The sequence below is a fragment of the Neofelis nebulosa genome, chromosome 3 (assembly GCF_028018385.1).
Source record: "Neofelis nebulosa isolate mNeoNeb1 chromosome 3, mNeoNeb1.pri, whole genome shotgun sequence".
In the NCBI taxonomy this organism is placed as follows: domain Eukaryota; kingdom Metazoa; phylum Chordata; class Mammalia; order Carnivora; family Felidae; genus Neofelis; species Neofelis nebulosa.
In genome coordinates, this window is record NC_080784.1 from 202,352,016 (window position 1) to 202,376,203 (window position 24,188).

General features: G+C 55.8%; 2 protein-coding genes across 16 annotated transcripts in view; both read right to left on the bottom strand.

Moving 5' to 3' along the window:
- The window catches only part of JAKMIP1 (janus kinase and microtubule interacting protein 1), a 137,578-nt gene that overhangs the window by 26,626 nt on the left and 86,764 nt on the right, over window positions 1–24,188 (bottom strand). For 11 of the 15 annotated variants that reach the window (XM_058723145.1, XM_058723132.1, XM_058723139.1 and 8 more), the window contains 7 exons: window positions 22,362–22,421; window positions 21,853–21,966; window positions 9,863–9,991; window positions 8,486–8,614; window positions 7,136–7,219; window positions 3,979–4,041; window positions 2,204–2,302 (listed from right to left, as the gene is read on the bottom strand). In XM_058723145.1, the coding sequence (XP_058579128.1) occupies window positions 2,204–2,302; window positions 3,979–4,041; window positions 7,136–7,219; window positions 8,486–8,614; window positions 9,863–9,991; window positions 21,853–21,966; window positions 22,362–22,421 (678 nt within the window). Of the gene's footprint in view, window positions 1–1,887; window positions 2,303–3,978; window positions 4,042–7,135; window positions 7,220–8,485; window positions 8,615–9,862; window positions 9,992–21,852; window positions 21,967–22,361; window positions 22,422–24,188 lie in introns of those variants that run through there. The other 4 variants (XM_058723140.1, XM_058723144.1, XM_058723141.1 and 1 more) reach the window with 2 other exon arrangements.
- LOC131507858 (uncharacterized) lies at window positions 9,863–14,260 on the bottom strand. The gene is made up of 2 exons (XM_058723148.1): window positions 14,045–14,260; window positions 9,863–9,991 (listed from the first exon to the last, which is right to left on the bottom strand). Exons 1-2 carry the CDS (start codon window positions 14,148–14,150, stop codon window positions 9,960–9,962), a joined length of 138 nt encoding a protein of 45 aa, XP_058579131.1. The 5' UTR covers window positions 14,151–14,260; the 3' UTR covers window positions 9,863–9,959.

Sequence of the window (24,188 nt, forward strand, 5' to 3'; positions counted from 1 at the left end):
CGCAGGGCCGGGACACGAACCCTGGATTCACACCGTTTTCAAGACAATCGGCTGACTTCGTTCACAATTTTTTTTTTTTTTGAGCCGTGCTAACACATCAGCGATCATTCTATCCCTGCCTTAGATTGCTATTCAAATCTCGACCACTGAGGAAGGAAAAGCAAGCGTTTTCCCAGAAGAGGTGCTCGTTAGTCCTATGTAACGCGACACGTTTTTAAAAAGGACAAGAGAAACCCAATTAATGGCAGGGATATAGTACACAGAGCTGCCTTTGAAACTTGAGCAACGGACAGGCTAGCTTTATGGGAAGGCCAGCAGAGAAGACCTTTCTGAATTATACCTTTAAGTCAAACTGCTTTTATTTGGCCAAAATTAGAGTAAGACGAGTAAGCCCGCTTTGGATGATTCCTGCAGAATCTAGGGAGGGCACCCATGGGTCTCTTTAGTCACTCAGCTAAGAAATGTAACCGAATGAGCACCAGCTTGGATGGCAGGACCTATGCAGATGGATAAGGCTAATGGGGAGAGGAAGGTGAGGTGGGTGGCGGGGGACATTCAGTTACCTTCCACAAGGTGCAACTTGGCTAACCTTGTTTGAAGCAGTTCAGGGGGAAAACTTCGTTTCCCTTATCAGCCACGAAGACCAAAATTCACAGTGGCTCTCTTCTACGGATGCCTTTCTACCTGCAATGCTTAAGTGGAGTCTCCATAGAAAAAGCGACAACAGAAAGCCCATATTTTATCCGAACGAAAGTCCGAACTGGTCTCTCACGGCTCTGAAGGACAGTGGAGACACTTCAAGAAAATCCTAGCACGCTGAGCAACGCTCACGGAACTCTCATGAGAAAGACGTGTGACCAAGGGCTGTGAAAGGCTTCCTAGCTGGCCGAAGTGTGAACAGTGACCTCACGTGGCTTCCGATTCCTAGTGCGTGAACGCAGGCCCGGTTGGCGCTCAAGCAAGAGTTGCGTTGCAGGGGTAACGCTTGGTTTCGAGACCTTCAGGCCACGGTCCACGCCAACACAACAAAGGACAAGATGGTAAGGTCTAGCGCAAACAGTTTTGACTGAGGCCAGGATGAGGGAACAAAATCGGGGGGACACCAATGTTGCGAAGGCGCTCGCTTCTCCCAAGGGTTCCGTGCATGCAAAAAGGCTTCAGCCGAGGGAGAGCGGGGCTGTGTCACTGCAGGTGCTTAGAGAAACGAGTGTCACCAACATGGCTGATGTTTAAACTGTGGATGGTGTTTAAATGGCAACAGACAAACAAACAAACAAACAAACGCAAAAGGGTCATGACGTTCAGGTGGCAGCAAGGCGATACAGCGACATACCGGAAACAAGGTTTCAGTGGGAAGCAAAAAAACCGTCAGCGGTCTTGCCCTGGATGCAGCTCTGTACTGGGGACCTTACTGAAGGTTTGGAACACGGCCGCTACCTACGAACACCGCTCGGTCTCCCTCCACGCTAACCAGGAATTTTGGAGTCGTGCGGTTCGAGTACAAACCGGTACATTTCCAGTCCAATGCAACATTGCCATGACACACGGGCCTGTGTTCACTGATCAGGGAGCTGGGGCAGTGGCCTCGGTTTTCTCAAACGCCTACGCAGACACCTCCTTTCCCCCTGCTCGCTTACTTACCTGTGTTCACCTCGGCAAACAGAACATGGGCCGAACTAGCAGTGAACACACTACAGAGGCAGTTGCGGGCCGGGTCGGACCCCGCTCTTTCAAAAGGAGACATTCCCTGCATGCAAGGTCACTTAAAAAAGGTGTGTTATTAATTGCAACAGCGCTTCTGTCCGACTTTGCAGAACGCATACCAGGTGACTATGCATGCAGGAAAGAAGTAGTTATGGAAATGAAACACAAATAAAAAAGGCAAAATATTGCAAAAACAAATTATTTTATTAAGTGCAAAAAACAAGCCGTAGGCAATAAATAGGTTAGCTCTGGTACATGTCCAAAGACCTCGGTGAGCATTCTCTCCAGAACATATTAAGGCAGTGAAATTATTCTGAACATACAGATTTAAAAAAGAAAAGAAAAGAAAAGAAACGGAAGGAAAAGAAAAGAAGAGAGAACTCTACCACGTCCCTTTACACATGCTGGAGGGCATCGGGGAGCTTTACATGAATTTCAGTTTGGGCTCAAAGAGAAGGTCTGCTCCGTTTGAGAGCGCACAACAGATAGAGTCTCTTACTTCGAGCTCCAGCACTCGGAACTCTAGCAGCTCATTTTGGTCCTTGGCGTCCTGCACTTCGTTCTTCAGCTGACTCTCTTCCATTTCCAGCCTGTAAATCTAGAGCAGACGCACCTGTGGGTTAGCGGGCGGGAGGACCGTCTCCGCGGGGGCCGCGGGAGACGCACCCTGCTCAGCGCGGGCGGGGTGCGGGGGTGGGGGCGCCGGCACCGTCCCTGCCAACCCCCCCCCCCGGGGGGCCTGGCCTGGAAGAGGGGCTCCTCATAGGCTTGCCGAATAAATGAGCGATGGGGGAAACTGAGGCACGGCGCCACTAAGTCCCTTCCTGAGGTCAAGTGCGAGGGAGGCAGGAACGCACCATGGGCGCTTCTGATCCCAAAGCCTCAGTGTGGTCTTTTCGCGGGCGGTCTGGCCCCCCAGGATGAGCCCCCCCCCCCCCGCCGGACAGACAGCACCAAGCTGCGGCAGGAAGGCACAGGCCACCACTGTGACCCTGCCAGAGGGCTGGGGAGAAGGCCTAGTGGAATCAGTTCTCCTGAAGGCACAAGTCCGTCTGGGGAGGTGGGCCGCCTGGTCCAACACCTGCCAGGAGACACTGGAAAAGCACCCTAATGGCTCCGTGCCTCAGTTTCTGTCGCAGGGGCATGAAGTCCTGCAGCCAGGAATGACTGAGATAAGGCACACCTCCTTACAGAGGGCCTCCCCTCCTCCTGCCCGGAGAACCAGAGGGAGGGTCTCCACTGACGGGGTCCTGCACCCCCAGGGGACTCTTGGAAACAGTGTGTTTTCTCCATGGCTCCCTGAATTTAGCGAGCAGGACACGAAATCTCTCCCAACGCACAGGCCCGACCTGCAGGGTGGCGACACGCCCTATCCCCGAGCTCCAAACGCTATGGAGAAACACAGGGCAGTGAGCGGCCACAGCCGTCAGTGGCAGAGCTGGGACTGGGGACGGGGGCGGAGGGGGGCAAGCCCGGGCTCAACGCTGCAGGTGTTCTAGGATGCTCTAAGGCTGAGGCCTCACCCAGGTCTGGGGCGGCTGGCATGCAAGGTCCAGGAAAAGCAAACCTCTGTGGACAGAAAGTACACCGGTGGTTGCCAAGGGGTGGGGGTGGGGGGGTGTGTGGTGGGAGGAGACAGGGAGTGACTACAAATGGGCACAAGGGACCCTTGTGGGCCGCGGAAAAGGTCCTAAAGCTGCATTGTGACGGTGGCTGCACAAAGAAAACAAAACAGAACACTCTGAATTGCACACAAACGAGAGAAACATAAAGCTGAGGTCTCATCCCAAAGCATTAAACCTACTCCCCTTGCCGTCTCAAGAGGCGTCTGGAAAGTTCCATGACCGCAAGAAGGAAGACAGGCTCAGCTTTGCCAGCACCGAGGCCTCCGGTCCATGAACTGGACTGTGACGGCCTGAGAGCCTGCCGGGTGGCCAGCGCCTTCGGTCCCCCCCGCCACGTGGGAGGGAGGGGACCTGCCGGGGGTTCCAGAGCAATGGGAGAGGTGGCCTGGAAAGCCCTGTGGAGGCAGGGCAGGCGGCCCTCACTGTGTCTGCAGGGCGCACGCCCTGTCCCAGAGGACAGAACCGGGGCCGAGGCCTGGGAAGCCCCACAAATTGGGCTCGGACTCAACGTGAGGAAGAGGTCTGTGCTCTGAGAGCCAGTCAGGACCTGGACCCACCATGGGGGCACTGGGGCAGAGTCTCAGTTGGGCTGAGCCTCTGAGGTCCCTGATTCTCTGAGGGGGCGGGGCGGGTACTGACGCTCACGTACCTTTTCCAGCAAGTCCTGGTTTGTTCTGATGAGAAGCTGCTTCTCTTCAACCCATTTGGAATCCTAAGAAAAAGCACTAAATATGTTCACGCTCATTGAAGCAAACAGGTGCTCACACAGCAAAGACTGAGTCAGCGAAAAAAAGTCACCTAATATAAGGCTATGAAAAGGTCATGGGGCACCTGGGGGGCTCAGTAGGCTAAGCGCCCGACTCTCGATTTCGGCTCAGGTCACGATCTCATGGTTTGTGAGTTCGAGCCCCGCGTCGGGCTCTGTGCTGACAGTGCAGAGCCTGCTTGGGATTCTCTCTCTCTCCCTCTCTCTCTGCCCCTCCTCACTTGTACATGTGCTCTCTTTCTCTCTCTCAAAATAAATAAGCATTAAAAAAAAAAAAGGGACTATGAAAAGATCAGAGAAGGGACAGCAGCTAGAAAGACTTCATCATCCCTCTAAACCTCTACACCCAGAAAAGCGAGCCGGCGGGATCGCAGGGTGTCCCTTCCCTCCCGCTCACGCTCCCTGAAAGCAGAGGGGGCCCACGCTGAGTGTCATTGCCAGGAAACCAGCTGCAGAGCGACCAGATCGGCACTGCCCACCCGCTCAGGCCTGCTCACTGCACCCAGGGTCTCCCCCACACCCGCGGACACGCTCTCGGGTGCATCCTGGTCCCTCTGCCCGTGGGGCCCTAACTACGTGTCTCGGCCCGGGCAAGTTCCTGTCCAGGTAAGTCCCATGAGCACACGGCACTAGGTCTGTCTTTCCACCGTGGCGTCCCCAGCCTGTGCTCCATAAACACGGCAGGATGGATAAGGGAACAAACGGAAGAACGTTCCTCTTCCCTTCTCTCAGCTCCGGCGGCCTCGGCTTCCCTCCACCTCTCACGTATCACCCTGCACTGTTGCTGGGTCGACACATGGAGGCCCCATGAGGCCGTGAGTCCCTGTGAGGACGGAGCCCGTTCTACTCATCCTTGTACCTGGAGCATACCGTCTGCAACTGTCCCTCCCACCTCCACGGCCCTTTGCGGTATCACTCTGCAGCTCCTCCCAATGACCGATGGCATCGACTTCTCCAGCCCTGAAGCCAGGCGTGGCTGGGGCGACTTCGGCTACCGGGATACTCGCAAATGGGATTCAAGCAGAGGCTTGGAATGCACCTGTGCATTGAGGCCTGCCCTTTCCTCCGGTCCCCAGGCCACCAGGCAAAGACGCCAGGTTGGAGAGAGTAAGAGAGATGGCGATGAGAGACCGTGAGCCAACACGGCAGCCAAAGCTGGCACCAGTGCCCAGACGGGACAGAGAGGCCATTGCAGGCCACCCGGGCCCAGGTGACCCAGAGAGCAGCCTGTAGCATGAGCCCCGGTAAGACCAGCAGAGGAACTACACGGCTGAGCCCAATCCAAACCGCTGACCCACGGAATTATGAGCAAATCAATTTTTTTTCTTGTTTTAAACCGTTAAGTTTTGGGGTGGTTTGTTACGCAGTGATAGCTAATCGATACATTATCCCTGCAGGCCGAGCACAGAGCCTGGCGTGGGGCAAGCGCTCTGGTGAGCGCTCACTGAACAAATGGACATTTGCTTTGTCCCAGCGTGGCCCTTTCATTTATAAGGTGCTGAGAGCAGCCCATCCACGGCTGAGAGCACCCATCCACGGGTGGGGCGTAACTTAGTCGAAGACGGTGCTCAGGAGCTATGTGAGCTCAGCCTGGAAGAGGGGCCCAGGACAGTGGCAGGTGGACGGGAGTCTGAAAACAGCCTTCTCTCCCACCTGGACTGTTCCCCAGGCTGCTTCCTCTTACCACTTCTGCTTCCCCAGTATGTGAAGGATTAATATCACCCCCATTTTAAAGATGAGTAAACTGAGGCACAAAGAGACAATGTCGGTCGCGTGGGTTGTGCTACATGCCTGCCAAGTCGGTCCCGGAGTATGGGCTCTTCACCGCTGTCCTGCCTCCGTGGAATGTTCTGGACCACGGTTATGGAAGCAGTGCCCAAGGGCTGGCCGATCAGCGCCGGCCACAATGCTGCTGCCGTGGGCGGCTTCGCGAGTACCCCCAGCCCTGGTTACTGGCCGTCTGCCTGAATTCGAATCTCAGCCACCACCCGAGCCCTAGAGCCACTAACTGCTCAGAGTTAGTTCTAAGCCATCTGTTCAGAACCTCATACACGCCCTTCCCTAAACACCCACCACCAGTCCCCGTGTCCCAGCCCAGGACCTCGGGGAGCCCTTGCCAGACCTCCCCACCCCCTACCCGCACGACACCCCCACCGTCAGGTGTAGCCACATGACTGTTTTGGTGAAATGTGTCCAAGGAGCAAACTGCCTTCTCCTGCCCTCTGAGGGGGAAGGCGAGCTGCCGACGGGGCCGTTATATCCAGGCTGGTGCCCCAGCGCTGGATCCCTGAGTAACCACATGGAATGCACGACCCCCCGGCCTGCGGGAGGGACAGGAAGGGTGCTGAGTAGGAAACAAACCTCACCGCGGTAAAGCCACTGCGAAGTTCTGGTTTATTTCTTACCGCGGAGAGCGCGGCCGACCTGCGCTGACCCCTGGGTGATGTTGCCTTTGAACGTAACCCTCTGAGAGGCTGGACCTCCACCCAGACCACCCTCCACGGTCTCCCCCAACCCAGGGGACGGGTCTGGGGCTGGGCTTTGCCTCTTTACTGTTCCCTGTGGTCAACCGGGCCTTGTCACGTTCAGAGAAGGTGCATGTGGAGGCGACTCGGCTCTGAGAAACTCAGGGACCTGGAGGGCACGTGACGGGGCCACAGCTGGGAAGCCGGGAGGCAGGATCCCCTTCACTTTCACAACTGGGTCTTGAGAACCAGTGGCAGCTTTTCGTTCAGAGTCAAGTCAAAACGGGTTGTGGTCACCACCTTGCTTTGTGAAGTGTCTCCCACTTCTGAGCATTTGGCCCACAAAGAAAATGCCACGTTAGGATTTCATTTCGTGGCTTGATTTCTATAAAAACTCTGCAAACAGGCACCTCAGGAAGGATATTCTCGCTGGGCTCTGCTAGGGATTTTTTCTCTAATGTCTCTGGAGCAAACCACACAGACCGTGGAGGGGGTCCCCTGCCCCCCAGCACCAAGGCCACGGGGACACCACGAGGGGACAGAAACGCAAAGAGCCACGTGCTCGTTCTACTCACCTGTCCCTTCTCGACCAGCAGCTTCTCCAAATCTTCGATTTTCGCCTGACACCTCAGCAGGTCAGCTTGGAGCTGTTCCCGAGTCTGGAGAGAAAAGGACCAAAAAGTGAGCGGGTCACCGCGAATGGGTGACAAGGGTGGAAAGGCCCGCGCCACGATCCGGGCCTTGGAAGCACGTCCGTGTGGGGGAGCACGGGCTCGCAGGCGGCACGTGGGGTCGCTCGCCTGCACGTTACACACGTTTAAGAACCGAAAGACCTTGAGGGGTCGTCGGCTCTATTCCCCTCGATTTTACAGACATTGACACGGAAGCCTAGAGAAGGGGTTCATTTCTACAAGGGGGTAAGCGAGCCGGAAGCCAGATGTCAAGGTCCCCACCCTGGCTTTCTGACCACGTTCAGTGGCTGCCTCTACCAACGCTCCCAGACACGTTTCGTGGGCCCTTTATCACCTACGGGAAGGGCTGAAAACCCAAGTGTGTCAAGGACCGGGCGGGTATGTAAGTAAGGGAAGCCGACTGAGTGTGGGGTCGCACGGGGGGTGGGGATCGGGACCAAGTGAGGCACACGTCCCCTCTCAGGCGAAATCCCCACTCAGCCGCGGCCCAAAGCCGCCACCACGTGAACAGGAAGCCCGCTGTTGCCCAGCCGAGCACGTTGTGAGCCGCTGAGAGAGGTAAGGAACCTGAATTTCTACGCAAAATCTCTTGACTTTTAAACGCTGGCAGCCACAGGAGGCAGGCCACACCGAGCCCAGCCCTGTTACCTCCTCCGACCTACAAGGTTATAGGCTGAACTCCACTGCGGCACAAGAAGCTTTCTTCCCCCGCCCCCCCCCCAGCCTCATTCGCCACCCCCTACCTCACAGGGCTGTCACGGGAACGAAACAGGGACTGTGCTGGGTAAAGCACTGTGTCTGGGGGGCCCCTCGCTTTCAGAAGTGGGGGCAGGCAGCCACCGGCCCATGTGACTCCCGAGGGTGGGGTAAGGGCCAGCGGGTGGAATTTCCTGGAAGGCAGAGCTCAGCCCAGTGCAACGGGGGGCCTGGCCCAGCCCTGGGTGGCCGGCAGGGACCAAAGCGCCTTGAGGGCTGGGAGCACGCCGGGATGTGCACAGGGGTTTCTCAGCCTGGGAGGGAGAGAAGGGTCCTTGCTGAGCCCTGGGGTCTGAACGCATTCCTGCCAACAGACGGCACGCGTGACGTGTGCCGGACCACAGCATCGTTTCTTCTGGCCGTGCCTGCGGTCACACGGTGGCCCACGGGTTTGCCCACGGTGTCCCCCATCAGCTCGCACAACCCCCTCCAAGCGTCAAAGGCGGGGCGCGGGGACCCGGCGTTCTGCGCACTCACCCGGGCCTCTCTCTCAGCATCCAGCGTCCCCCCCACCTGCTCCTGAAGCAGGGCGTAGGCCCGCTGCAGGGCCTGGTACTCCCTGGTCAGCTGGCAGAACCGCAGGTCGGCCTCTTCTCTTGTCGTCGTCTGAACGTGCCGGAGAAGAGAGACACAACAGAGCGCGTGACGTGGTGAGGCTTCGGCCCAGAAGCACACACCCGGCCCTCCCGGCCGCTGCCCACGGTTCCTCGGGGGGGAGCCGGTCACCGCCGGGATGTAACTGGGGACCCCGGGTGACAGGCTGCGGGAGGAGACGCCGTCCCCGTCGTCAGCGCCCTCCCCGGGAGCTCGCGGAAGCCCGGAATGCCTGAGTCACGTGCAAGGGAGGCAGGGGAAGAGCGCCCCTGAGCCAGCCCGGACCCCACGGGTGGACGTTTCTGTGCCCCCTCCCTCCGTGCTCCTCACGTCGGGAATCTCTCCGAAGACAACCCCCCAGGCACGCAAGGGTGCAGCGACTGGCTGGCCAGTGGCACGTCTTTGTGGTTGTGAAAACTGGGAAGCACCCGTTAGGGGACACTCGTGACATTAAAGGCTCCGTGCGCGTCCACGTGAAAAGTCCCGCGTGCTCACCAGAGACGGGGGCGTGAAACACGGCGTTTGGTGCCAAAAGCTGCCCGTTTACAAACTGTTGGTGCCAAAGGAAAATCGAAAAAGGCCCGTGTCTGGTGTGACCGTGCTCTACTCGGGTTTCCCCAGAGAGCCCGGTCAGCGAGGGGCGGGCGGGCCAGGACAGAGCCGCCCTTCACGCCTCTGTGAGTCCGGCTCACTTAGTGCCGCGGTCATGAGCCTGGATGTGCGCGCTGGTCGGGCACCGTGAGGCTGGTGGCTCGGGGTGACAGGGCTTCCGGGGGTGTTCTTCCCGCCCTCCACGCTCTCCAGCACTGGGAGCGTTCTCTCCTGTGTGAGGCGTCGCCTTCGTGAGGACAAGGCAACCGTGTCCTGCCCGCCAGGTGGGGTCCCTGTGCGTGCATTTGTCCCCGTGTGTATGTGCCTCTGTGAGCATCGTGAGCCTGTGCATACATGTGTGTGCATGTGTGCCCGCGTGTGCAGGGGGGACAGGGACAGACCACCATGCGGCAATTTTAATTGAAAAGGTAACAGCGAGGCCACCACTGGGGTGGTGAGATGGGCGGGGGGGGAGGGACCGCTACATGCTGCCGGTGCCCCCCTTGCCTTCATGGAGGCCGGGCCCAGCAGGGGCCTCCTGCCCTCGAGGCTGCAGGCTGAGACGTCACAGGTCCTCGGGGCCGAGATCTCTACACCGGGGAGCGACAGGGGCGGTTGTCAGAGGCCGGAGGCGTGTGCCCACAGCACCTCAGGTGCGGGGGTGCTTACATCATCCAAGTCTTCCTCGGGCGTGGCTGGGGCCCTGTCCGTCCTGTCCGTGTTGCAGGAGGTTTCTGACAAGGTTTCCGAGTCCACAGACTCCTCATCAAATCCAAAAAATGTCTCCACAACATGCTTCTGGAAAACGCAACGTGCGTGACATCAGGAACGGACTCAGCATTGCCGAGTCCCCCCCCTCCCCCCGGCGGCCCAACCTGCCCTGTCACCCCAGGCATGGGGGCGACTACGCACACCGGGGCCCCAAGGGCATCCCAAGAGGCGGTTAGCGGGGTCTGTGCTTGAACGGGTGGAAAGGAGGCGGCCGAAGGAGGTGGAGGGTGGGGACAGCAGAGCACGCTGGCCTGACCCCGGTACTCCTTCTGCGGGTCCCTCGGCCCCCTTGAGCACCCACTTCCTTCTCCATCAGACGGACAGGGAGCCCCCGCCTCACCCGAGAGCGCAGAGTGAGGTCACACATCCGCTGTGCCCGGCACGCCGACCCTCGATGGGCCCGTGTGTGTCCTACTAAGGAGGGGCAGGGAGCCACGTGAGACGTCTCGTTCTACGTGCCAGACACGGGGAAAGGTGAAGGGGGCAGAGGGCCCGCAGATGGATCCCGGGCTCCAATCGGCTGGGTGAGTGTGTGGCCCGGGTCCTCACCGGACCTCCACTGAGGGGCAAATTTTGTTTAACTTTTGAGTATAGAAACCTTGAGGCACTGAAACGATGAGAAGGAACAGTGCAACGGACCCCTCACGCGTCCATCGCTCAGAGTCAGAGGAAATTTTACCGCTCTGTGCGCCAGCCTCCTGGCTACCCCTCCCAGTACTTTGCCCACCCCAAATACCGTGATATATGGGGCTTCGCACACATGCCCGCATTCAGTCGGCAAACCCCCGACTGAGCACCTTCTAGGGGCACACACTGGGCGGGGCCTGGGGAACACCACCTGATGAACACCAGCCGTGCTCCCCACCACAAGGAGCTTCACTTAGTCTCCTGGGCGGGGGGCGGGTCTGCAGACATCAACCCACAGTCACCAGATCGACCTCCCTTGTGTTAGGAACAATGTTTTGTTCGTTTGTTTCTTACAACCGATGAGTACTTTTCATGGCCATGAAGAAAGAACCATAATTAAATCCACAGCCGAGCCCCAGGCTCCCACTGGTTCACCCAGAACCTGGCTTTTCCCAGAGCCCCCTCCCCATCCCTCACCCCACAGAGGGATCGGGGCACACCCCACATGCTGAGGACCCGTCCTAACCTGCTTGCTTAAGCGGGCATATGTCTGCAATCTCGTGCACCCAGATGTAAGAAAAATGTGGCCGGTACCACAATTAATAACATAATTAAGGGGTGCCTCGGTGGCTCAGTCAGTTAAGCATCCGACTTCGGCTCAGCTCATGATCTCACAGTTCGTGGGTTCGAGCCCCGCGTCGGGCTCTGGGCTGACAGCCAGCTTCTGAATCTGTGTCTCCTTTTCTCTCTGCCCCTCCCCCCCTCACGCTCGCTCGTGCACTCTTTCTCTCAAATATAAATAAACATTAAAAAATGTTTAAGAAAAAATAAAATAAAATAAAATAAAATAAAAATAAAATAAAATAAAATAAAATTAAAATAAAATTAAATTAAATTAAAATAAAAATAAAAATAAAATAAAATAGGGGCGCCTGGGTGGCGCAGTCGGTTAAGCGTCCGACTTCAGCCAGGTCACGATCTCGCGGTCCGTGAGTTCGAGCCCCGCGTCAGGCTCTGGGCCGATGGCTCAGAGCCTGGAGCCTGTTTCCGATTCTGTGTCTCCCTCTCTCTCTGCCCCTCCCCCATTCATGCTCTGTCTCTCTCTGTCCCAAAAATAAAATAAAAAAAAAATGTTGAAAAAAAAATTAAAAAAAAAAAATAAATAAAATAAAATAAAATAAAATAAAAATAAAAATAAAATTAAATTAAATTAAATTAAATTAAATTAAAATAGAATAGAATAGAATAAAATAGAATAGAACAGAAAGGAAGAATTCTGAATCAGGAAGGGAGAGGGAGGCAGAGTGGACTGCTCTGTCATCTTCTACAGCCAGAGTTTCTCGAGAGGTTTTGCTAGAGGCACCCAGGAGGACAGTGAGGGCAGAGATCCGGGCTTTTTTATTCCCCACTGTGGCCCAGAGTCTGGCACACTGAGTCAACACCGGTTTTTCAATGCGTATTCGTGAACATGTCTTTGTTAACGAACTCAGAGCTCCACCAGCTTGTTTGCCCCTGGTTTCGGGCTCGCGTGCGGCAGCCCTTGCCCTCACTCACGCAGCCAGCACCGCTGGACCCCCGCCCGGTTACCCACCCCGGGTGAGTTTAGCAGGTAGGACTGTGGGGACCTGTTAGGTTCTGTCGGCTTTCCATGATTCCTTCTCTCCAAGTAGAGGCTGCAGACAATCATATACCCCAATCTCCTCTCCAGATGAGAAACCTCACTTGAACGCAGGCATCGAAAACTCTCCAGACGATTTCCAGGGGGCAGCGGCCACGACATCCTGACGGTGACAACGGCACCTTCAGGAGCGACAGGTCTGCGGCACTCAGAGGTCCTCTGCACGCACGCAGCTCACGGCCCCGGGCTCCAGGCTCCTCATTTTTCCGGGCAGCCGTTCACCCGACCCTATTTCTTGTAAACACGGCTAATTGCGAGGCCTCTGGGGACAGTTCTGTGTCTGCTGCCGTGTGGACTGGCAGTGAGCAGTGACGCACGCTGACCGAGTCCCCGGGAACCATCCTGCCACGGTCTCTCCAAAGCCTCGGGACACGACACCCACGGTCAGCCTCGCGGACCGTTGTGACGCCTCCGTTCATTCCCCGGGCTGATCTGCCTCCTGAAACCTGGCAGGACGGCTAGCTGGGCACGCCGCTACCGAGTCCTGACACGGGGCGTTCACTCCGGATGCTGCAGACGTGCGTTTAAAGTGCTGCTTTGGTCATCAGCCGAACCCCAGACCCGAATGGAGCCCCTCAGTCCAGGGTGGCCCCAGAGACCAAGACCCCAGGGAAGCATGCGGCGGTGAGGGAGGCAGGATGAGGCTCTGTAGGGAGCAGGGCTGGGGAGGCCAAACACTCACATTCTGACCCTCTCACAACAGGAGGCGAATCTGCAGATGCGAGACCCCCTCTCCCCAACCTTGCGGAACATACTGGCTGGACGAGTTTGTTTCCTGGAAGGATTAGGTTCTTAAAAGCTCTTGTATTATGCAGGAAGTCTAGAAGTACTGCATATATTCATGCCTTTGTTAATAAATGCAAGAGAGAAACAGACCTTGGAATGCTTAAAGAGAAAATCTGGGGGCTGGTTTCTTTAAGGACAATGCAACCAGTGCCTTATGCTGCATTTTCAAAATATGTGTAAAATAATAGTGCCTGCCTCCGAGGAATGACAGAATCATCTAGAAAACATGGTTTCCTCTTTCTTAAAGAGCCAAGCACTGGGGAAATCGTTGAGTTTTCAGAGCGTCCACCTTGCTCAGATCCCCCGGGGCATTTATTTCCCGGGAACAGGTAGTTTGGGAGCATAAACCCCCGTCTCTGCTCAGGGTGGCACATCTTCCCTACGGAAGGAGGTCGCTCGTCCAAGACTCCCATTTTCTCTACCCCCCGGAGTCTTGCCTTGCTGACTCCTCTTTACAAACTAATCCAGGGGCGCCTGAGTGGCTAAGCGTCTGACTTCAGCTCAGGTCATGATCTCAGGGTTCGTGAGTTCGAGCCCCACGTCGGGCTCTGTGCTGACAGCTCAGAAGCTGGAGCCTGCTTCGGGTTCTGTGTCTCCCTCTCTCTCTGCCCCTCCCTGCTTGTGTGCTCTCTTTCTCTTTCTCCCTCTCTCTCAGAAATAAATAAACATTAAAAAAAATAAAAATAAAATACAAACTAATCCAAATGTTTTAAATGCAGCTTGGGCCCAAGTGAAAAATAAAGGTGTCTGGTCCATTTGCACCTTGCACACACAGAGGTGGTCGTTCTCAGCACATCAAAAGGCACCGGGGGAGGGGGGTGGGGTGTAGTGTCTCCGAAATAAACATCCCTCCGCTGGCTCCGGCCTCTGAGCCCCGTCTCCTGTCCCCCTGCATCACTCGGGACCACCAACCGCCAGCTCGGAAGGGACCTCCCAGCCTCGGCCGTGTCCTCGCTCCGAACCACGGCCGCCGAGAGCCAGACGCTTACCTTCATGCTTGTAGGTCATCTCCTGACAACCGGAAAAGTACAGACACACCAGGGCACAGAGACAGAGGAAAAAGGAGAAGTACAGCACGAAGAGGATGTACTCCATTGCCGGGCAGGGAGGTGGAGCCCGCGTGGGCCCCGTGTGCGCCCCGTGGGCCAAAAGCAGCCTCACTGGTGTCTGCTTGCAGACCTCTCTCAAGTCCTAGTGGAAAGCGCTGCTTCTCTCCCGGAACATTCTCCTTCCCTCCACCACGCCGAGCCCACTGTGCCCGAGGCTTCGTGCACAGAGATCGGGCTTCGTGGGCAAGGCCGCCAGCCCAAGGGCAGATCCAGGGGCCAGGCTGGCACGCTAGTCACACGGCTTCTCCCTCCTCGAGCTGCCTTGTCGTCAGCGCCCTCCCACAGGCCCCGGGTGATCACGAGGCCCCCTGGGGACACCACACTAGCAACCACGATGGATGCGGAGACAGCTTTCTTCCGGACCAGAGCCAAAAACGAGGAGGCGCCTCCCGCCTCGTGCGCTTGGGCAATTTGTCCGTCCCGGCCACCCCACGTGCACCCTGGGCCCACTGAATTCACAGGATTCTCAGTGATCTGTCCCTCAGCATTTGTTTGACCGTGTATACAGACTGATGAAGCCACTAGCCACAGGGGGGCTGCAGGGGTGCAGGCCCGGTGCTCCCGCCCATGCGGGGCCCCCACGGAAGCCCGCATTTCTTGGAGAAGCTTCTCTCCGCGAAACATCCAAGGTGAAAACCCACATGTTGAAAAAATGGGCAGATGACACCATAAAAAAGTAAAACCTCTGTACTTTGAAAGATATTCAAGCGATTCTAAAAGGCGAAGGGCAACCACAAAAGCAAAACATAGGCAACCAAGTGCATATACAACTTTCAATTTTAATAATGCTTGATACTCTGCTCCTTTCAAAGTAGCCACGTTACGAGCTATGCCCCCCAAGCCTTTCACTCATGTTTCCAAATGAGGAGCTCCCTGGGCCTGGTTCAGGGACAAGCCTGTGAGCAAACTGAGCCAAGGAACATGCGCCCTGGGACTCTTGCTGGAACCACTGAGGAGAGACGCCCTCCTACTACAGAAATTGCTAGGCAGTGTAACACCAGCTTAAAGCTGCCGAAGCCAATTAGGTGACCACATGGGGAGATCCCACCTGAGAAAGAGCCCAGCCCAGAGGAAAGCAGGGTGGAAAGGTGGAGAGACACGTTCCCGGCAATATCGTGTGGGCATCTGGATCCAGCCGTGCCTGAAACCAGCCACCTCCAGACTTAGCAGCGATATAAATCCCTTTCCCTTCTTAAATGACTTTGGGTTTTTGAGACTCCCAATGAAAATAATCTTGGCTAATGGAAGAGGGGACGATAATCCTAGAAATCATGCCGTCTGCAAACTGTTGAGTTCTGGGACAAGCCTGAAGCCAATTTCTCTCCAGGCAGCTGTGCACCTGGACCCTTAAGAAGAAACAGGGACCGCCTTTGTCTGGCAGGTGCCTTCCTGGCTCTGGGGAAACCATGAGACGTGTCCTGTCCCGCTGACTCTCGGACCTACTAAGACCTTCACCTCGGCCAGAGCTCCTCAAGGGTGGGGACACCCCTCTGCGCCCTGTCACCTGACATTTTGCTGTGCCCAGGTTGATGGCAAGAGGGATGGAGGATGGGAGGGGCTGAGAGCCACACTGCCTTAGCCGTCAGCTCTGGGCTCGCGGTGGACGTGAGAAACCTCAGGCCCGGGGCAGTCCAGATGGGACAGAATGCCTCATGACCACCACGTCCTCCTTGTCCCAGCACCTGACCCGGGGAGCCCGACTGAGGACCCCAGGCATAAGCCACGAGTACAGCCCTGCTCCCTGGGTTGCAGGACAGACTGCGTGGCCCCCAACGCCTGTTCTCTGTGTTGCCATCAACTGCATTCGACCACAGCACCCCGGGTCCTCCGAGCACAGGGCCTCAGAAGAAGAAGATGGGGAGACTGCGCCACGCGTCGGGGCAGAAGGAGCAGAGGGCTGAGGAAGCCCAGAGAAAGGGCCCGCCGCTGTGAGGGTGACGGCTTGTCGAAAACGGGGACCGCTCAGCCGAATCTTGAAGGAGCAGGAGGCGGTCGGGAGCAGAGGACGTGAGGGGGCCGGCCCGAGATGGGGTCTGGAGATGAGGCCACACGGCAAACCCAAGGGACTGGAGCCAGGGTGTGCCAAGGGGGATACAGCAGGAGGTGAGGAGGGCCGGGTCCCAAAAGGCCTTGAGAGCTGCCCAAGGGGCCCCAACTTTATCCCCTGGTAAACGGGGAGCCAGCGTAGGGTTCTTGTGGCGAGGCCAGACTTGTGCCTCAACAAGACGGTTCTGGGAGCTGTGGAGGGAGGAACGTGCTGGAAGCCAAGGGGGCAGCCAAGAAAGCAGAGGGGGGTCCCAGGACAAGCGGATAAGGGCTCGAAGGAACCTTGGAGCGCTGGGAAAGCAGAGGCCTGGCAGGACGGGTCTGGGATCAGACAGCCTCTGCCTCAAGCCCCTCCCCGCTGGCTCTGGGGTCGCCTCAACACTAGGCAGGGGGCCTGGGGCTGCAGGCCAGCCCCCAGCCAGCTCTTCTCCAGAGGCCTCATTCTCAGTGTTGGGGTTTCCTGTCCCATTTGAATATGCTGCCTGGAACCGCCCTGACTTCCTGTCTATTCCCAAAGTCTTCAGGTGTGGCCTCGATGTCCCGAGGTCATTGCTCTGCCAGATGACGTGCCCTGGGCAGCCCCACCCTCCTCCTGCTACCCAGCAACGTGCAGGGCTGCCCCAGGTCAACACATGCGGACGGTGTGCATGGCTGGGCCGTTCAGCGGCCCGGGTGTGGCCCGGGACGCAGGCTCTGTGCCTGCACAATTGTCCCCATGCTCTACCCACGGGACCCAAATCCAAAGTCCTGTACCAGCGGGCCCCACAAACCCAGCGGGCAGCGTGGGAACAGCGTCTGGGGCCTCTCATGCTTCTGATGTGAGGCTCTGCCAGGCCGTGGAGGAGGAGACAGGTGACAGGGTCGCTGCCCGGCCTGGAGGGAACAAGCCCTCATCCCCTACAGGGAATGATACACGCAGCAAAAGCCTTCAGCCGCAGGCCAGCCAACAGTGGGGACCCGGGCCGGCAAGTGGCCTGAAATGACTAACGTTCGCTTAGTGCAAGTTACGGAGCCCCCGCGGCGAGGGGGGACTGTGCCGGGGACGGCAGGCAGCCCCGTGAACGAGGCACACGCGGTCCAGCCGCACCTCGCTCAGAGGCAGCTGGCGACAGAGCTGCGGGAAAGGACGGCCCAGGAGCAGAGTCGAGTGCAAACGACAATACGGGGGAAATGGGATTCCTCTGGGTACTTAGAAACGGAAAGCGTGGCACATGACGACAAACGTCCGGGTGCCCTAGCCACAGAAGGGCGTGCACACTGGCTCCTATTCCAGGGCAGCGGCCGGCACCCTGTCCTTCCCACCACGAAGGAGCAGGCTTGGCCTTGGGGGCACAAGGGCAACTTTGGATAGGCCCTAAGTGTCTGATGAGCAGGAAGCTCCTCAGGCATCAGCAGTCCCAGGGTCCGTATGGGGACTGGGGGACCGTGTACTGACACTCGGGCCCTCGGAAGGGTGGTTCTTCCCATGGTACTTTGACGTTTCTCAGCAAGTTTCCCAGCCTCTTGCAAAGGCTGACTACTGTCTACAGGCACGGGGCGCCTGGGTGGTTCAGTCGGTTAAGCATCCGACTCTTGATTTCAGCTCAGGTCATGATCTCACCATTGTGAGATCGAGCCCCGCATCGGGCTCTGTGCTGAGCATGAAGCCTGCCTGGGATTCTCTCTCTCTCTCCCTCTCTGCCCCTCCCCCCCAAGTAAATAAATAGACATCTCAAAAAATAATAAAGGGCATCAAGAGCTCACCTCACTGTCACCTGAGATGGTCCCTCTTTTGAAAAAAGAGGACACAAATTAGAACGGGGGAAATCAAGGGCGGGACCTGGGAATCTGCATTCAACAGGCCCTCCAAAGGAAAGCTGTCGGTTTAAGAGGAAGGGAGAAGGATGAATCATAATTAGTGGATCCCTGACTACATGCCAGGCACAGAGCCAGACGCTCTGTATAATCTTCTGGATGTGATGATCGTGGTAAGAACCAGGAAACAGGCCCTCCCAGGTCAATGCCACAGAGCCAGGAGCTGGACCGGACCTTCACACGGCTACAGGCTACGGGGTCTCAGCTTCAGCCGAGACCCCAGCCCCACGGTAACCGAGGTGTGTGCGCAAACCATGCCGATTTTAGCCACGCTCGCGCGCTCAGCTTTCTACTGAGACAGCTCCATGTTGTTAGACAGCAAGTTTCAGAGGCAGCAAACCTACCGCCCACAGGGGCTCTGTGTAGGGTTCAGCTGTGACACTGGACTTCTGCGGAGCAAGCCCACCCTCCCCAGATGGGGCCTGGGGGACCTCTGGGGGTTCTCCCGCAACTCCCCCTGGGGGTGCTGAATAGCAGGGTCCCGAGGCGAAACGCCCACACCAGTTCTGTCCCCGGGAGCACGGTGAGACAGTCAGCAGCCTTTGGGGTGTAAGGGTCCCCCCCACCCGGGATGAGGGCTGGATCTCACCACCGCTCTGCCATCACGATTATCTGCAGCAAACCGGGGTGTGGATGTGGGACCGGAGAACAAACCCCCTTCTGGGGGAAACACAGAGTCCAGGGAAGCTTGAACCAGCCAGAGAGCAGAGACAGGTTGTCAGACTTCCAGAAAATTCTGGCACAAAAATCGGTGCCCAACAAAGGCCCGGGCAAAGTGGTAAAATACACAGATACATAACAGACAGAGCACGATGGAGGCATTTAAGGGGAAAAGGAAACTACTGAATCCCAGCAGCCTGCGGGAGGGAAGAAAGGGACACTGCCCAGGCCCGAGAGATAGCCCTAGGGGGTTACAAACCTGTGCAGGTCCCCACCTGCCCTGGACAACTCCAGGAGTAAGTAGGAGCATGTGGGGGAAACTGTTCTATCTTGAATCTTGAGACAAAGAGAAGAGGTTCGTGGATCATAGAAACAGTTAAGCTGAGAAGACTGCGCACAGCTCAGGAAAATGCCCATGGAGACTCCCAAACCCCGCCTTCTGGTGGCAGTGAACTATTTCACTTAGGGACCGAACATCCCATCCTTTGACATGATCCAGTGTTGCGCAAACACACTTCACCAGTACAAGCAATTTGCTTATGCACTCAACAACTGTTTAGGGACACGTACTCTGTGCCGAGACGGTGAAGGGGGTGCAGTGAGCAGGACACAGCTCCTGCCCTCCTCACCTGCTGTGCACACAAGCCTAGCAAACCACAGGTCAGTTCTAGGCCCTTGTAAAGTTCTCTTCCCATAAAGGAAATCGGGAAAAGGACAATGGAATCTTCTTTACTCCACGAACTCTGATACAGGTTTGAAAAATAAAGTCACAGCTCAACAGAGGGACTCCCGAAAACCCTACTTAGAAGCTTTTCTAAAAAAATTTTTTTAATGTTTATTTATTTTTGAGAGAGAGAGACAGAGCACGAGCAGGGGAGGGGCAGAGAGAGAGAGGGAGACACAGAATCGGAAGCAGGTTCCAGGCTCTGAGCTGTCAGCAGAGTCTGACGTGGGGCTCGAACTCACAAACACGAGATCATGACCTGAGCTGAACTCAGATGCTTAGCCGACTAGGGGCCCCCCTACTTTAGAAGCTTTATGGGGCGCACAATGCCGCAATACTCCCAGCTCTTCAGGCCGAATGCCTTTAGACCACTGCTGTTTCAACACATCCTGTGGTGAAAACGGCATTCACGCACATGACTGGCAGCTGTACGAAACGATGCGTGCTTTCCGTACGGCACAGGGGGTCGCGTGTTCCCCACCAAAGCCTTCACACCCTGTGGATCCATATTTCAGCTTCCGGGAATCTGTTCATGGGAACAATCCAGACCCTGGCGCAGCTTCCTGGACAAAAGGAGGCCACCGGGGTGGCATTTACAGAAACAGAAAGTCCAGTCCCTTAAAGCAATGGTCAATACCCAGGGGATACAACAGAACCGGCCCAGAATGCTGCCTACCGTAAACACACTCCGCGGCAGGAGTTACAGCTGCCAAGAGCTAAAAGCAAACATGTCCAGCACCGAATGGAACACAAATGTATGGCCCATCTACTCAACAGATTATATAACCATCAAAATTTGCTTGTATGACGACAGGGTCATGACACGGATAAATGCTTTATGGTAGAACGTTAAGGTAAAAAAAAAAAAAAACAGGAAGCAACAGCGTACTCTACAGTCACAGTTACATTATTAAGAAAGAAAAAGATGGGGCAGATCAAGGGCTGGGGGTGGGGGAGGGGTTGCACAAAACGCCAGCCTAGATGGTGCCAGGGAGGCCCTGCGGGTGACATTTGGCTTATTTCTCAGGTTAGTCTGTGGTGCTGTGATATTGCTTCCCCAGTAAAAGTGACTATTTAAAAATAAACAAGTTGTGGGGCGCCGGGTGGCTCAGTCGGTTGAGCGTCCGACTTCGGCTCAGGTCACCATCTCACAGCTCGTGAGTTCGAGCCCCGCGTCGGGCTCTGTGCTGATGGCTCAGAGCCTGAAGGCTGCTTCGGAGTCTGGGTCTCCCTCTCTCTCTGCCGCACCCCGCTCGTGCTCAGAGACCAAGTGAGCTGACAAGGGGGAGGTTCAAATTCAAGTCCGGGCTCCAAGGCCCACGTTTCCACCACTAAGACAAGCTGCATGAGGCACATGTCTCTATGTACTGACCTCAGAGACTCAGAAATGGAAGTGGCTCAGCACAGTGTGTTTATTTTATTTTTTATTAAAAACATTTTTTTGGGGGGCGCCTGGGTGGCACAGTCGGTTAAGCGTCCGACTTCAGCCAGGTCACGATCTCGCGGTCCGTGAGTTCGAGCCCCGCGTCGGGCTCTGGGCTGATGGCTCGGAGCCTGGAGCCTGTTTCCGATTCTGTGTCTCCCTCTCTCTCTGCCCCTCCCCCATTCATGCTCTGTCTCTCTCTGTCCCAAAAATAAATAAAAAAACAACAAAAAAAAAAACGTTGAAAAAGAAAAAAAAAACATTTTTTTTAATGTTTTTTTCATTTTTGAGAGAGAGAGAGAGAGAAAGAGAGCAAGGTCACTGCCAAAGTACTTGGTTAACATGAGGGTCGTGGTGGAAGAGGGCGGGTCCCTGACCCAGTATGACTGGTGTCCTTATAGGACGACAGCGACGCACTGGGCGAATGGTCTCTGACGACAAAAGCAGAGGTTGGAGTGACGCAGCTTCAAGACAAGGAACGCTAAAGTGTGCCAGGAAATCACCAGAACCTAAAAGAGCCTGGGAAGAACTCCCCTACGGGTCTCAGAAGGGGCACAGCGCTGCCGACACCTTTATTTTGGACCCCTGGACTCCAAACCGCGAGACGAGACGTTTCTACTGTTCCAAGCCGCCCGGTGTGGGGTACTTTGTTACGCAGCCCCAGGGAGCTGATGCACCAGGATCCCCATCTCCCTCCCACCACTTGGAGTATGTGGCACTACCCCCTGTTGCCTCCCGCTCAGGTTGCCCCAGTCCCCACCACTCCCTGCTGCCAGCCTTGAGAGCCACGTGCCTGTGGCTTTTCGGCAGCACATCCACACTGCTGTTTTCTCTAGAGAAGACAAAGATTTCTCTACAACCACATCTCTATTGAAAGCAAAACCAGGAGGGGCGTCTAGTTCAAACGAAAGACCCACGTCTCTGTGGCGGTGAAACGAGGTTCACGGGTTTAAATGCAAACTTTTTTTTTTTTTTCCACACCTGCCCCAATTTGCTCTGTTTATTCCAGCGTGGCCCCTGTGGCGTCTGAATTCTCCCCGTCCAGCTGTGCTCTCCCTGCCAGGACATCTGGGCACCGTCTCTATAAAACCACATCTTCCAAAAAAGGACACGGTTCTGCATTATTTGAACAAAAAGAAGCTCAAAGCTCCTGATTTTTTTTAGAACGGGATATAAGATGTCAGAAACCAAGCCCGGGTGCATTTTGAATCCTTCAAAAGGTCTAAGTATTTATGCTTTTAATTGGGGTCAAACAGCGCCTGAGGCCTACAGACAGAATTCATCGGTGAGTTTTCCATGAACAAATTACAGTCACTGGTCCGCGGCCATAACCGATGCACCGAGAGACGCGATAACAGCTTTTTCACCACCAAACGTGCAGACATGTGAGTGTCCCTGCCGTTAGGGCCCCTCACGGATTGCTTGCGTTTCCTCCCTCCCCTGGACCATGCAGGACAGCAAGCAGGACAGCCACACCCCCGCAGACTCACCTTGGGTGGCTTCAGACCTTTCCCGCGATGTCGTTTGGAGCGCAAGAGACGTTCTCTCTCCTAGAAGAGATACAACGGTTGGCATTATCAGCCAGCCTCATATCACACCAGCCAACCCAACTGGCTCCCAAAGTGCGCCTCCCCCCCGTCGGCACTGGGCGTGCATTCGTCCAAGTTCTGAGCACCCGCGTGACGGCCGCCTCCCAGAACTGCACGCTACAGAGTCACCTCATTTACTCGAGTCCTTAACGGGACTGGGACTGTCTTGACCAAAAAATACCAAAGTGTGCCAATCCTGAAAGCCCCAGCCTGTCTGTGCTGGGAGCTGGAAGTCGTAAAGCACGAGGCAGTGCTGACTGGCGATCGCCGTTCTGTCAGTGACCACAGCCCAGGATGAAATAGTTTGCAGCTTTGAGCTCAGACAGAGCCGGGTCCAAATCTTCATGGGCCTCCTCTGAACCAGGTGACGCGTTTTATTTCTCTGACTCTCAGGTTCTTCCTTTGCTCTATGGGGCTAGAACCTACCAAGCAGCGTGGCCCTAAGAAAGAAACAAGAGCCTGTGGCTGCCTGGTGGCCGCTGTCAGTAAGATCGACATCTGCAGGGCAGCAGAAGGAGTGGCAGCCTTTCCGCTCTAGGCAAAACCAGGACGTCTCTCCTTTCTAACTCAGCCCTGCTTTTCCCGTTGGCTGCTGGGAAACCCAGAGACAAATCTGCTGTTTGGTTATAGCCCTTATGGTCCACCCATCCGTCCCTCCTCATCTCAATGGATGCAGCGATCTTTATTTTTTCTGGGATTGTTGGTTTATTATTCCTCTTTCAACTTCATCGTCATTTTATTGAAGGTATGTTTTCATCTTATGTTCTACCAAGTTTTTGGGTAATGGAGAAAGATGAGAGGAAGGATGGATAGAAGGAAGAAGGGATGGAAGAAAGAAGGAGGATGGATGGATGGATGGATGGATGGATAGAGAAATGGGAGGAAGAAGGGATGGAAGGAGAGAGAGGATGATGGGAAGATGAGAGGATGGATAGATGGACGGATGGAAGGAAGGAGAGGGTGGATGGATGAACAGACAGACGGAAGGAAGGATGGATGGACAGACAGATGGAAGGAAGCTATGGGAGAAAGAAGGGGTGGATGGATGGATGGATGGATGATGGATGGATGGGTGGCTGGACAGCTGAGGGATGGAAGGAGGGAGGGGGGATGGGAAGATGGGAATACGGACAGAGGCAAAGATAGATGGAGGGATGGGAGGGAGAATGGATTGGTGGGTGGAAGGAAGAAGGGAAGGACTTAAAGAGAGAGGAAGATAGGCCAGCAAAGCGAGCTTGACAGTTATGGTCAAAGCTTTTTCTAGAATTTTGATCACTGGCTTTCTACTCTTGGAAGACCCATGAGTGGAACCATCACATTCCCTCTTGGGCATTAAGAACACACTTTGCTTCTAGGGTCCAACTGAAGCTTACTGCAAATGCTCTCTTACTGGTGCCTAAGCTCCTTTCACAGACAGAAAAAGGATTCTCTGGATATAACACTCGCCTACTAAGACACCCTCCTCTCCCCTTAACCTTGTAGATGTAGAGTCTCAGCCAGCCCTTCAAATTCTAGCCTGATTACAAGGTTCAGGCTTTCAAGTTCATGGTCTGCAATAACTAAGCTAAAAAAAAAAAAATAGACTTCTCAGGGACAAACTGTGCCCACTGTGTCCAGGCCAGACGACCCATTCCTAAAACGGATGCTGCTTCTTAGCAACAGCAAACCAGGGAGAAGAGTTGAGAAAGAGTAGCCATGGAGACGGCTTCCAGGCACCAGCGGTGTCTT

What these genes read in the sequence shown, in the direction of transcription:
- LOC131507858 (XM_058723148.1), bottom strand. Translation starts at nt 14,150, where the DNA reads ATGGAGTACATCCTCTTCGTGCTGTACTTCTCCTTTTTCCTCTGTCTC. An exon ending in GATGACCTACAAGCATGAAG is followed by an intron (nt 9,992 to 14,044) that starts GTAAGCGTCTGG and finishes TGCGTTTTCCAG; the next exon opens with AAGCATGTTGTGGAGACATT.